General features: G+C 44.3%; 1 protein-coding gene across 2 annotated transcripts in view; it reads right to left on the reverse strand.

The window, feature by feature from the left end:
* Positions 1–6,367: 6,367 nt before the first annotated feature.
* The window catches only part of RNLS (renalase, FAD dependent amine oxidase), a 76,023-nt gene continuing 67,292 nt past the window's right edge, over positions 6,368–15,098 (reverse strand). For both annotated transcript variants that reach the window (XM_037400675.1, XM_037400674.1), the window contains 2 exons: positions 11,430–11,605; positions 6,368–6,663 (listed from right to left, as the gene is read on the reverse strand). In XM_037400675.1, the coding sequence (XP_037256572.1) occupies positions 6,511–6,663; positions 11,430–11,605 (329 nt within the window). In that variant the 3' untranslated portion in view covers positions 6,368–6,510. The remainder of the gene's footprint in view (positions 6,664–11,429; positions 11,606–15,098) is intronic.

Consider the following 15,098-nt stretch of genomic DNA (forward strand, 5'->3'; position numbering starts at 1 on the left):
TGAAATTGGGGAATGACAAGAATCACGAGGTTTTTCCAAGGATCTCTGCAGGTTTCAGCACCACGATGTCCAAGAGGACAACAATCTGCCCTGCACCCTCTTTGCTGAACACAATCTCTCCATTTGCAATTTGCTAATAGCTCCCCCAGGGTTATTTCTCACCTATTTCTATTCATGTACCTCCAGAGGAGAAACTTTGCTTGGCTTCCCCCAAAAACAAGTCCAGCCACTCTCACTCCTCCTTGGCAAGGGCTGTTCCACTGCCGTGAGGGGCTGCTTCTTCTACAGTGGCTGCAAGCGCCGGACGTGCTTTGCACTGCTGCAGTGTCATCACCAGCTGATCTTGAAGGTGCCACCTGAATGTGAGAATTAAGTGAAAATCCTAAGGAGGCTAATAGCGAGGCGGTGCGGTGAGACAGGCAGAGCAGCAGCAGCAGAAGGCTCCGGGATTTCAGGGCTTCAGCTCTGCCACACAAAGTGGCTTACAGACAGCACATCCAAGCCAGAGCCTGGATTAGAGGCAAAGCTGGCTCTCGCCCCAGGGAAATCTCTGCGCAGCAGCTCAAGGAGCTCACTGGGCAGCTCAGAGTGCCCTCATACCTGCTGAGAATGTTCAGGCACCTGATCCCATTGCCCACTTCCTAATGGCATGTCACCAGCCATTTGGTGTTCACTACACTGAATTTTGCAGCATGGAGCAGCCAAGTAAACACTATGTTTGCCCAGGCACGCAAAAAACCCTTCGGTGCTAGGGCTCAGTCTGCAGCTGAGGTCGGGAGCGATGACCCAGACATGACTGCAAATTTCAGTGGCGCAGGGTCAGGTTCCTCTTCTTCGCATTATTTCAAAAAGGAACTCATCTCAGCAGTATTGCACGCCACATTGGTGCTGCAGCCTGCTTTTAAGCTGGTGCTGTACCAGCCCAGTGTTGTCCCTCCATCAAGAAGAAGTGCGGTCATGGTGGAGGATGAGGATGCCCCAAATTGCCCAGACATGGCCCAGAACAACCTGCTCTAGCTGTGGTGTTGGTCCTGCTGGGAGCAGGGTCAAGTCAGAGACCTCCACGCCCTCCTTCTCAGTCACACGTGCCTTCTAAAAGAGCCAAATATGACGATGCTGGCACACCCTGAGGGCAGCAAATCTCTAGCAAATCCTGGCCTCTGGGAGACCAGGTCGTACCCCAGTGGCTTTGGCTGCAGGCATGTTTCACAACTCAGTGCTATGGAAACCCACCATGTATTTTCAGCTGGGCAGCAGCTCCCATCTGCAGCTGCCTTTTAAAAAACGAAAAAAAGCCCCAGCCCAAACTAAAAGAATCTTTTAATTTATTTTCTTATGCTTGCACAAAAATACTGTCCAGATCCTTGGAGACATGCAGTTAGTGAATCAAAGTGAGCTGAAGAAGCTGAGAGTCTGTCTCGTCTTCCTAGCTCGTTTTAGAAATGGGCTCAACTTTTACTAACTGCACTAAATGCAAAAAGAGGTATGCAGGTGATTTTATAGATCTGGGACAGTTATTCCAACTAACAGCCACAACATGCTCTGTGCAGGCAGGATCGTAACAAGACGTCCTCTCTGCAGCCCGACATAGGGGCAGATGCAGCCCTGGTGTGGAAGGAGGGGTTGGGAAGAGGGTTGCCCCCTTGCAGCAAGCATGACATGGGGACATATCCACTGGACACGGCAGAGCCCTGACCTTCAGCTGGGAAGGTGTATATGGGCTTGGGCTACTGCGTACAGCCACAGCTTCTCAACCTGGAGCTCACCTAGAGCTAGTTTAGCCTAGAGCAAATGTTTTGCCCCAAGGCATTGCAATTAATGTGATGAGCATCTGCTCACATCTTCCTTGCCTTGGGAATGGAGAGGTCTCTGAAGCCCCTGGGACACAAAGCAAGCAGATCTGTGCTTGTTGGGGCTGCAGATGTAAAACTGGGGGTAATGAGAGCTCTGAGCATGTCTTTAATAGCACTTTTTGCAGTCAGGCTTTGTGGCTCTGATGGTCTCACAGCAGAGTCCTGTGGCTTCCTATGACGCTTGGTTTCTTAAAAGGCTTTGGCTTTTACGCACTTCACAGCACTTTTACTTCATCTCAGGGATCTGCAAGCACGGTCAGATGCCAGGAGTGGGTAAAGAGCGGGCAGGGTCGCATCCTTGCCACAGGGACCCAACTTCATGCTAGAGGGATGCCCCTCAGGAGGAGAGGGTGTGCCATGACTTCAAGCCCATCTCTGCCAGGGCCTCCTCCAAAGTTTGTCATGGCATGGGATATGACGGGTCTGCCTTAGTACCTGTGACATGGTGACAATGGCACCATATGTCCCACCCGCTGGGTGGAAAAGCACCAAACATCTCCTTGCCCGTGCCCAAGATCTCAGTTGGTGCTGCCTCCAGAAACACCTCTGCAAGTGCAGCGCATGGATGCACATGGTGCTCAGTTCAGGCACCTCCTAGAAGAATGAAGAAAGGGCTGCAAAGATCAGCAAGGGCTGTCTGTGACGGGAAGGGGTGGCAGAGTACAGGGTCTGATGGCTCAGTACAGCATGCTTGACTTTCTCAAATGCATTTGATTGAGGACCACATGACAGCTGTGACATGAAAACTGCCTTGCGTGGTGTTACCAAGGCACATGTTGGGTGGATCACAACTCGCTGAGCCACAGGTCTCACACTTCTGTTAGTAGATGTAGTTGTGTCTGCCAAGATTTCCTGCCTAACACCTCGTCTGCTATTTGGCCAATAATACACAATCTTTCCTGGTGAAACATGCTGCTGCCAGCTATCGGTGGGGCAGTAACTAAAAAGAAAGTATTGCTGTTAGACACCTAAAGGTACAATTGAACGCTCAGAGATCAGAAAATGCATCTCACACAACTGAACACACAGTAAAAGCAGTGACTGCACTAGATGCCATGGGCCAGCCCTGCAAAGTGACGTTCACTGGGTGGAAGCTAACACAAGTGTGAGTTAAAAGGCTTTGAGCATTTATGGCCCTGTTTTTCCTTGTGATGAGGAAGACAATAACATTGTCAACCGAGAGCTGAAATGCTTTAATTCAACTTTGAGCATTAGCTGTGGCTCGTGACATATAGGAGATCAGATGCAGCTGTCACCCCTGTCTGGGAACAAGGAGATAGTGGTTGTAACCGATGGATCTGCCAGTTAACCGAAAATTACATCCATCCAGGGAAAAGCCCAGGAAATCAACCAGACAAGTCTCTTCTGTTGCCATGCTTTCGCATACAGCGGCCTCTTTGAAATATCACCTCTTGTTACCTGCCTTGTGTGGGAAAGTTAATACCATTGTCTCCCTGCTCACATCTAGAAAATGAGACATCCCCACAGATACCCTTCAGTGCCCGCTGTCTGGAATGCATGCAGAGGAACATGTCCGTGAACTTTCCTACTCCACCTTAAAAAAACAAGTAATTTTTGTTTAAATCATCTTAATCTGGGTGGAAACTATGTGAAAGAGGGATTTTGATAGACTGTCATGATATGAGGAAGGATGGGAGCATTTAAGACTCATTGTGATTCATGTTTGAAAACCTCTGAATCAAAAATCCCATGATTCAAAAAATCTCTCAATCTGTGATTTGCTTATTATCAAGTATTTTGAGGTCTCATAATGACCAAAGCTGTTAGATTGCTGAAAGGATAGAGTCAGAGACATCTCCACTTATCTGTCACTTCTGGTATGAAAGGCTGGCACTGATATAAAGCCCCTGTGAGAGCATCATGACTCTTCGGAGCATGCCTGTTTGTGAGGAGGTGAGAGGAATGACACAGCGTTAAGTCAAAGATGCCTCATTTTCAGTTTTCTGCATGTCACATGCTTTCAGGATTGATCTTTATTTGGATTTTTAGTGGTTTGGCTTGCTTCCATTAAAATTGAAGGAAGGGGAAGGAAGTGCAAATTTTAATGTGTTCTAATGCAAAATCCACCTTTGAAGAAAGAAGCAGAAAAGAGAGTGAAGATGAGGAAAACAGCACAAGCAAAGAGTCTGGAAAAAGCCCCTCTGCTCCTCCACCCCTGCATGAAAAGGACCCACATGCTTCCCTGGACACTATGTCAGAGCTTGGATGAAGGCAAACTGGTGCGACAGGCCCCCAGAGACCATCAGCAAGAGTCCAGCAATGGTTGACCCACCTGCCACGGAGACGTCTTCCAGGGGAACTGATAACCCAGCAGAAAACCTTCTTGTACGGTTCAGCACATTCCTCCCTTGGGGACTGACTCCCACAGGATGGCCAGGCCTGGATGGAAGCTGAGGAACACATACGAAGAATGGGGCTTGGCCGCTTTTGTATGCCAACCTTTGATTAAGCTTTTCCAACACTGCAACATAGAACACTATTTCACCTGGGATTCAGGTTGCTTTTGAGCTCGTGCTAAATCAAGCCAATACTAAATGCCTCACCATATTAGATTTATTCCATGATCATGTGGCTCTTCATGGCTACCTCGATCTGTGGACGATAGATCACATGCCTTTGTAAAAGATTTATGCACCTACACGACCACCAATCTTTCCCGCTTCTGCACAACATGCAGTGACTGAAACCTGAGGCTTTGGAGCTGGTTGGTTCAGACACAGTAATACCACCTAGTTTTAAACTTCAGGACTTCATGGAAAGAAGAAAAAAAACCACAATAAAACCACATGGTATCACAGAATGTCCTTCAAAGATGTTTTTAAAAGTAACTTGTTTTAAAGTTCTTAGTGTCACTTAAAATACTGCACTAGAAATGGTCAAATGCAGCAGTAAATTACAGTGTCCAGCTGCAGTGAATACAGGATGTCAGATTTTTGTGAAATGCAATGGTGTAAGAAAAAGAGGCTGAATTGTACTTCTCTAATGGTTAAAAATCTGTCTGCTGAAAATAGTGTTTTGTTATTTTTAGTGCTGTAGTAGAGGTACTAAACTTGTGACACGTGATATAAGAGGAAGGGCAAGCTAAAATCAAATTTAGAATAAATAAATGATTTCTTGGTTAATTTCTGAGTAATTTAAAAATTGACTTCACAGAAACACATTTAGTAGCTTAGAAATACTTGAAACCATGACAGGTACTATTTTCAACACAATTATACTTGCTGTTTATTTTTTTAGTATTTCAAATAAAATTCCTTGTTCATTCACTCACACGTGTATTTATATCCTTCCCTGGACCTGTCCCTCTATTTCTACACCTGTTCTGCCAAAATAAAGTATAGACCTGTCTAGAACTCACCTCACTTTCAGACTGACTGTTTACTTTGAGTTTTTATGGTGGTGGTGATGTAATCCTAAGCTTGAAATGTCAGCAGTTTCCTTATTAACGCACTGCCATGGACCTCACTTAGATAAATTCTTTTCCCTCCTTCCTCTTGGCATTTGCCAGGCAAAGCAGCTAAACCACTTTCTATACTGGCTGCTCCTACCTTGATTCCTCCACAACCTGAAAGGAGGAAAGGGCTGTTCCTTGTTCAGGGGATCCTGGACCAGCAGAGAGCCATGATGCACTGGTGACTCTCTAACCCAGCAAATACTGACCTATTTTAAGTGCATCCGCTTTCCTGGCCTGTCCACTTTACTGTGTTAAACTCATGTTCCAGCCCAGATGTCAATGTCCAGTCCCAAGATGACTTTGGGATAGCAGCCCTATTGTGTTGGGATACAGCGCTAGAAACATGCACACCTTCTCTTTCACCTTCTCTCCATTCTTTCTTTTATGAGCACAGCTGGGCTGATGCTGCTTAGACCAGACCCAGGACGGGTACCATGTTTCAGTGGCACATCATTGCCAGTAATGTCATCAAGCTCTTAAATGAGGTCTTCCAGCAATCTGCAACCAGGGCTCCAGAAAAGTGGGCCAAGCAAGCTGGTTGGCAGACAGCTACTACCCCTCACTTATAAGTTGTCTGTGCCTGGAGACATGGTTAGACCTTGCGCTGATACGGTTAAACCCTGAGTCGACACTGTTAGACCTCGTATAGGCCATCCAACTTGAGAAGCATAGCAAGGTATGCCCCATCACTGATTGCCCATGGCAACACAATAACCATGACCAGGGCTGATCAGTACCGGAAGAAATGACCACGTGTATGTATGAAAGCTCTGAGATCAATTGTGCGTGTTCCTTCTGTCACTTCCAGGGCTCCAAATGCTTGGACAGAAGGAGAAAACTCTGCAGCTCCATGGGGTTTTGTGCTGCTTGAAGTCAGGCTCGTTTCCTTGACATAATTTTCATGAGCTATAAAAGTATCAGGAGACCTGGCAAGACTGCTGGAGCGCAGTGCCTCTGACTAGAGCCAGAAAAAGCTTTACTTCAAGCAAAGTAACCACTCACAGCACAGATCCTGGAAAATTCAATTCCATCCCAATAATTACTACAGCACACCAATAGATCCTCCTTTATTTATTTTCGCAAGATAGAGGCCAGTGATGTTAACACTAAACTAGAATTCAATCTGTCATAGTAAAATTCATCTTAAGTCTAGACTACGTTTAGCAGCCGACTTTGAAGCTGCTATAAATGAGACTTCACAGCCTCTGCAAGACTCAGAGCAGAATCTATACAGCCATCGAAGTTGGAATGAGTAAATCCATCGCCCCCACAAATCAGAAGAGGTTGAGTATGAAGAATCATTTGTCCCAGACAATTGGGCACAGCTTTTGTGACCTGAAAAAGAAAAGCATACAGGGAGATAGAAAAGAAAGTATTTTATCTACCTGAATTTCACACCAGAAAGGTCTGTATTCCTGAAGCATGCTTTCATACAAAGCACCCCTCCCATCCTAGATCATAAGTCCAAGCACTAGCAATCAAAGTACCGTAGTAAAATATTTATATCCTGAAGTCAAATAATTAAGAGCAAAACTTCCCTGTATGTGGAAATTTAGAAACTTTACAGCCCCATCCTGTCTTACTTCAGTCTGTCTCAGCAGAAACAAACTGCCTGACCCTGGACAGATGAAGCATGGAGATCTCTAAGCCAAAAGGCATTAAGATACACGATCCCACATCAGCAAAGGTGGGCTTGCAGAAAACCCCAGATATGTAACTGTTCCACAAAGGCAAGGGAGCCTGCTGTTTCCAAGACAGCCTGCAACACAACTGGGTTGACCAGGTGACCTCCCTGGATGGGAAGTGAGGTGGACTTTAGAGTAACGACTGTCATGATGACCGGGCCATGCTTTCTGCTGCTGTGAAAGCGTACATACAGCCTTGGGACAGCCACCCTGTCTCCAGCTCTGCTACACCGCTCTTCTTTTCCATATGAGGAGCACAACAATTTTTAGACGCTGCTAGAGATACAATCAACTCTTGCTCTGCAAGTAGCATGGGACAAGTTCTGAATAAAATTGCTTTGATAAATGTTTAATGTTGTTCTCAATGTATGCATTGTATTCATTTTAAACATAATTTTCCTGGCACTACATCCTCAATTACACTTGTATCTGTGGCATGGCAGCTCTTGAGCAGTTCTGTGTAACATTTCTAAAAGTGAATGGACTTTGCTTTGGGCAGTACCCACTAATCTAGTATCCTAGGTATTAACCTAGTACCTAGAACTCATGGAGAGAACAAGGCCTCTTTTCAGTATTGTACTTTATGACAAACACCAATGCATGTCAAACTGCAGAGTAAAAGCACACAGCATTTGTGGGTTTACCACACTTGGCTGTATCAAGTGTCGTTGTAGTCTGTTTCAAACCTATGTACAAAGGCTGAGTGTCCGTGTGGTACTAAATCAGTGCATCCCAGAGTAGCACCAGTGAATCTCAGAACGGAGATAAGGTGGCAGCAGCAGCAGCACTGGCCTAAAGGTAAATGTGAGGGCAAGGCAGGCTCAGGCAGAAGGGATAAAAAGATAAGAAGATGCAGGACAGCTTGATGATGAAGTGATCAGTAGAGGAGGGTGGGAAGAAATAGTCCGAGAAAAGGAATGACAAAACAAGACCCATAAGGATGAAATGTTGAAAAAGAGGAAAAAATACATGGAAAGGCAGAGAGAGAGGGACGGAAGAAAACAGCAGAAACACAGCAGTATACCAGCAATAGAGATCAAACCATAAGATACATGCATGATACAGAGAATACAAATGTCTTCTGTTTATTTCTTGACTTTCTGCCTCTGGTCCAAAGATATGTTTTGGATTCAAACATATCTTTTTGTCCAAAGATATGCTTTGGATACCTGTAATCCAAAGCATATAACTGTTGCTGTATCCCACTGTGCGACTGTCAGCTCCAGAGAACAAGACCTCAAGTCCAAGGCATCTTGTTCAGTCCAGGGGATTTTTCCATTGATTCAAATGTACACTCTGCTAGCCACTGCCGTGCCATTATCTGCCGTTTCCAAGTTAGGATCAGCTGCAAAACACCCACATTTATGTTACTGGCTGCATTTTGTGTTACCAGCATGTTAGCATCTCTTTAAAGGAGGCGATTATCTGTACAAATACAACTGTATGTGTAGCCATTTGCAACCCACTCTCTTATTCAACTTAACAGAATAGTCTAGCCATGCATGGTAAATCCAGACAGAGACTGTCTTTCGCAGACTAATTTTAGGAGAGTACTTAATTTATTCCTGAATTTTTCTTACAGATCAAGGTCACTGAGCATAAACAATGAAGAAAGGTTTAGCAGAAATAGGCTTTTTGAGTGCCCTTCCCTCTTGACTACCCAGTGCTTATTTGATGCAGGCTGCACCAAACAGTTTCTGGTTTGTCATATCAATCACAGGATCAGTATTTTCACATCTCAGCCTCCATCTTTTTGCCTGTGCAGCAAGACTGTGTGCTCAGTGTAGTGAAGGCACAGTCACTGGGGAAAGGAATGATCCTGCCCCTTCTTCAAGTTCTTCTGAAACTGTTGTCCAATATAAATTCCAAATTACCCTTGGCTATGACACAGCCTGCTGGATCTTCGTCCTTGAAGATCGACTCAGCTAGATAAAGCCATGGTGGGAGCTCACCTAGTGCTGGTGATAGCTCTGTTTTGAGCAACAGATTGGACTGGAGACCTGAAGAGGTCCCTTCTGAGGTCCCCTCTGAAGAGGTCCAATTTTTGTGATTCTCTGTTTTCCCAGTATCCCTTATAAAGTGACTCTGTCAAAGGGACATGATGGGTTGGGAAGCTGTTGGCTCTGAATGCTAATAGTGTCTTACCGTAATTAAAGCAGGGGATCCAGAATTGCAGCTGTGCTGCTAAGTAGTGTCAGTAGAAGTTTGGAATTCCTAATCCCTCATCCGCCATGGATAATTGTAATGTCTGCATTTTAATCTCAGGATTGTGTTTGGCCATGTGAAGGACGTTACAGCCGGATTTAATTAACAAGTAGGATAAAGCTCGTCTAAAAGAGTCAGGGGAAAGATGCACCCATCTTATCAGTTCTCTTTGCTTCTGTGGCAACAGCTTAATACAATCAAAAGTAAAGATAGCTTTAAGAGGGAGCTCTATCCCAGATATTTAATTTAGGTACTGATTATTTTATAGGGTGGCATTAGAGATCTCTTTATTGAGATAACAGATCTGACCTACACTGACTTATTTGCAATCTAAGACATATTGACATTCATCCACCGAATTAAAAGACTGGTGTTAATTCCTCCTGTGACACAGCCATAAAGCACAAGCAGCTACTGAAGTCAGTGGGTTTGGTTAGCAGCAGCATGGTTGATAGCAGGCAGAAGAAGAAAGCGGGAAAAGCTGTAAATGGTACAGTGGTTTGAGAAAATAATAGAGTATTATCCAGCAGTATGATGTCTGAATGTAATTTTTAAATAGGGGAAACAGGACGCACACCCAGTGATTTAGGAAGACAACAGTTTTGAGGCAACTGTAGAAAATAAGCGTTCATTCCTACCGTCACTGTTTCAGCTACCTCTAAAAGATGAAGCAATAGGTACAAGGTTATAATAAATCCTGTATGGCCATAACTTGCCAGGATTCAGAAAGCATAGTTGTTTGGTAGAATGCAATTAAGACTTTTTTTTTTAATCAGTAATAAGAAATTAACTGCTATTCTTGTCTTTATCCATGTGTTCAGGGTGAAATAAATCAGAATGGGCCATATATATCCCTCTGACACTATGCTAGAAGTGTGAGTGGTGCAAGGGAAAGGCATATTAAGCCTTTTCCTTGCACACACCAACAAAGTAGCTGAACCTGACAAATTCTATGATAGAGCTCTGTGATAGCAGCAGTATCTAGAGTGTATTAGTTGTGTTTAAATATACTTCTTGCTCTGTTTTGGGAGCCCTTTCCAGAGCTGGTCAACCAAGTGTTTGTCTGCTGGAGACAGATCCAATTCTCCTTCTTACCACCTGCAGCTCTTGTGCTCACAAGCAGTTTGAAGCGGGAAGGTAACAGGCAGTGCAGAAGACCAGAAGTCACAACCAGAAACGGATGCCTTAACAGTGACAACTGCTACTAGCAAAAAAACTCCCTGAACTGATAGAGGTATGTATAAAACATACCATGTTTTTTGTATGAGTCATCTGAAATACTAAAACCTATGTTAAGGTCATTTATGTTTTTATACAACAACTGAGAACAAATACTATGCACTGGGAAACGATATGCAAACTACCAATGCCTAACTGCAGAAAAATAAACTTTGGGCTAATGAGACCCGGTTCCTAAATCAAATACAGATCAAGGGGTAGGAGCAGACTCCACAACAGTCATCTACAGTTAACTTTTCCAGACTTCATAAAAGGAAAAATATTTAGGGGACTGCTTTAAGTAAATATTTGCATCAACTTCCACGTTCATTTTCACTCATGTAATTTAACTTAAGAGGCTTTGGGTAAACATGTAGATATACTCCAATACTTGGGAAATTGCCAACAATTGCCTTGGATTTTTAAAAGAAGACTGTAAAATATACACATTCTACTGTTATTGCTTTTAGGTAGTTTACTTTAAAATATTTTTCACATAACATACTGTTAAATTGAACTGGGCCAAATCAAATAACAATTAGTATATCTGAACACAAGGATTTCTGCTACTCTGTAGTAGAGTGGGAATTTTGCTAATAATATCACATACTTTCGGATACAGAAGAGACAGACTGAGTCATATTTTGAAATACCAGCAAAAATCCCACCAAAGTATGTGGGATTTGCTTCCTTCCTGTGCACTGCTCCTGTCCCCACTTACTAGGAGTACTGCATAACTTACCACTAAGCCAGGTCCATTATGTAAAAAGATGACTAGAAATGATGTGGCTGTCACTGGCCAGCCTTGGATGCTGCTCATGACTACGTGGAGGAATGTGTTATGGATATTGAGCAACTATTCCTTTCCTGGTGCTCCCTGAGGATGAAAACCACTGGGCTGTATGATGTCCTGTTTCTTGGAATACACCACAAATCCGTGCTACAGCATAGCCCTGGCAGCACTCTCCCAGCTGACTGATCCCACCGGAGTACCTGAGAGTATCTCCATTTCTGACACTTGATGCTGGCTGGTTTAGGTAGGGATGGCACAATCCTCTCCAGGTGACTGAGAATTAACTGCTGCACCTCTGCAGGGTCTGAATCCAGGTGCTCACTTCCAAATGTCACAGTTGTGTGAACTACAACTGAAGGCCCAATTTCAGGAGACTCTGAAATAAAGAAGAGAGATGCTTTTGAAAGATTACTCATGCATACTTGCCTTCCTTGCACATTAACAATTATGTCTCTAGCCTAGAAGTCAGTAAGAACGAAAATATCTGTGGCACCACTCTGTTCTTCCAGCTGGAAAAAAACCAAGGAGTAACAATACAAGTTGTTCACAAGAAGCACAGTGAAGAAATCCAGGCTTTTTGCAAAATTTGTGATGGTTTTCCCATACCCTTTAAGTAGCAGCTGGAAGAAGCAGGGAATATACTGGAAGCAAGTTTTTCCCCTTTTACCTCCCAGACATTTTGACAGCCTCTACAAGGAGGACAACCTACCTGGCAATTGTGGCAAACTGGCAAAAGAGAACAAGAAGAAACATGTAAAAATACTTTGCAGGAGATTTTCCAGCCAGGTCTACAAATAGTAACCATTAGTGCCCCTACAAGCACAGGGCACTCAGAGGCATGCAGTCAGAGTCACCCGCAAGGCCTTGCTTGGGTGGTGGTTGCGGAGGTGATGCTTCCCAAAGGGCTGCACTTGCAGCTGGGACTCATGTTATCACTGGCAACCCTAAAGGGGAAACCCTTTACCAAAGGCTGAAACCCACCCAGCTGTGTAGTAAGATTAAGGTATTGGACGATGCACCTTTTTCTTTTGGATGGAAAAAAAACCCCATGGATGACAGACCTTTCTTTTTTTTTGGAGCCTAGGGTCTTGGTGCTCCACTTACAGCCAAAGGCACGTGAAGTCCGAACACAGCAGTACACGCCAGATGCAAAACAAACAAATTGCAGTCACAGCCACCTGAGGCATGCAAACCACCACACCAACAGCACAGCTCTGCCAGCAACCCACCTCCTCTGTTTGAATAGCTGGAGGAGCGTGGGCAGCTGGGTCACCACAGCCAATTTGCTTTCCCACCTATATCAGAGTAACTTATATTCTTCCTCCTCTGCACATCTGAAACGCATGTCCCCTTAAGGGGACAATCTCTGCAACACAGAAATATGAAAGACCTGAACATGAAATCAACATGAGATAAAAATTATCTTTAAGGCAAAGGACAAAAAAGAGTGTTTATTGCATTACTGTGAAAAACATCTGCTCCCTCTGTAATTGGCCGCATACTGGCAATGCAACAGTATTAACGTAGTTGAAAGGCTAGAATAAAACCAGTACTTCACCTTTACAGAGAAAAAGAACAGAAGCCAGGGCAGGTCAGCTTGAGAAATCAGCACTTCCTTTTGGCCTGTACAAGTGAACTCAAATTTTGCTGCTCTAGCAACTTCCAGGAAACTGATGTGCGGTTGTCTACATGCATGTTTTAGGGAGTATGAACCTTCAATACAACTTCTGTCCTCAGGCAAGTATGTCCAAGTGAGCAAAACTGAAAAAAAGTTTCTCCCTTAAAAATCAACCAGGCTGAAGTGCCAGGGGAGGAACCAAAGGCAGCTCAAGTGCTGATGTTCACCCCAGCAGACCTGGAAATGGCCAGGCTTCATTATGGCTTAGGCTGGTTGTAGGTTCTCTACAGCAAGGGACTTCTGTCCCCACTGACATGTTGGCGTGTCACCTTACAGATTTGGTCTGGACAACTAACAACCATCAGCCAGAGAATCTTCCTAGAATAGATGATCTTCAGGCTCAGTGATTTCCCTGTGCCAAGGCAGAGAGGACCCAGCGGATCCTTGCATGAGTCATTCTGGGGGCTGTTCTGCTTCAAATGGGCAAGATGCACTTGCTGGAGCAAGGACATGACTCGGGTTTTGCTATATTTCAATTAAGAAAAAAACCTCACCGAGCTGGTCATTAAAATAAGCGATTCTCTCTCACTCCATTAATCAGAAATTCCCTCTTTTGGAAGCAGAAAGGCTTTTCTGGCTAAACCTTTGTTTGAATTAGCATATTCCTAGAAAAATATTTTAATTGCAGTAAATGAGCATTTTATGACCAAGGAATCCACAAAGAAAGACACAGTTGAACACTTTCTGACCAGTTCTTGCTGTTGGTACCAAACTTGATAGAAATCTTTCTCTCTGCTGTGTTGGTGAAAAGATCTCCAGCTCCAGCTCTTCCAGCTGGATATTCCCCTTGAGAAGATGAAAAATTCCAGCTTTCCAAAGGCAACCAAAATGTCTTTCTCTGGTAAGCTTTCTGTCCTGGTCTGATAACTTCAGAACACAACTACCAAGTCCCAGCACCCACAGCAAACATGAAAGGAATAGCTTTGACTTCAGTTGGAAGGATTCCTTCACCGAGTCTCTTTATTGGGTGGGCCAGCTCAGTCAACCTTTGCTCTCGAGAACTGGGAAAATGGGGCAATAAGGGTGGGAAGATGTTTCCTGGTTGTGATCAGGAATGCACTCTGACAGGCCACATCTGAAGGCACCGAGCCATGGTGCTGGCTCATTTTAAAGTTCTCCTTTTCCAAGTAAGGCACTCCTAAGAGCAGGAGATCACTCACTTCACTCCTTGGGTTGGGCTCACAAGCTCTGTTTTCAGCAAGTACTACAGATCTTTTCCCACCTGATTTCCTGAAGTGTCCAGAACCTTTGAGTTAGTTTCCTCTTTTCATCTGAGGTGCTGATTTTGCCCTCTTGTGTTCTGGCTTGAAAGTAAGCCTTAACCATAGGGGACATATGGGTCCAAGATATCCACCCGACATGGATTTGGGATGATGGCAAGGCAGATCTGGGGACTAAGACTGTAGAGTGAAACAAGGACCACTCTTGCCTAGAAGCAGAGATTCAGCCAAAGGGGCCACCTTCTTTCCTGAGCTCTGATGAACTGCTTGCCTGAGTCTAACACCCAGCCTCAGCCTCATCTTCCTGGGATTACTCCCGCCACCCCCAAGCCTGGTTTCACAGACTAGCACAAGACACATCTCTGTTCACATCAGCTTTTCCAACTGTCTGGAAAAAATGTCAGCTACTCAGTCTCTCCTTCCCATTTTGGGGGAGAAAACAAGTATTCTGACATCTCTACATAGAGACTGTCAGAGAGAGAAGACCAACTGGGGAAGTCTATTAGGTACCTTGGGATTTATTATAGTGCACATGGTATTTGGCAAATTCTTCCACATAAACTTGGCAAAAAGGCTCATTAAAAGATGTCTAAGCATTTAATAAAATAAATATTCATTGCTTGCTGTGACTTGTTATAGCCAATGATTCTTGGACAGGGCCGCCTTCTTTCAAAACCCTCATCTCTTCCATAGCATGTACAAAACAAGTTTCAGGAGAACAGGCAGTTCGTTGAGTTTTTAATTCCTCCTTTGAGCTACTGATAGCTTGGAGAGCTTCCAGAGGCCACTGAGTCACAGCCTTCCAGTACTGAAATATGCAGCCTGTGAGGATCAAGTTTAGCCTCAAGCCCTTTTCTTTCTTCTGCAAAAATACTGGCTATGAGAGGAGTTTAAAATAGATTTTTCCCTGAAAACAATGGGGGTATCTCAGCTTCAATGCACCAGGTATGAACAACTGTTCAGCTGTCACA

The sequence above is a fragment of the Falco rusticolus genome, chromosome 9, assembly GCF_015220075.1.
Source record: "Falco rusticolus isolate bFalRus1 chromosome 9, bFalRus1.pri, whole genome shotgun sequence".
Taxonomy (NCBI): domain Eukaryota; kingdom Metazoa; phylum Chordata; class Aves; order Falconiformes; family Falconidae; genus Falco; species Falco rusticolus.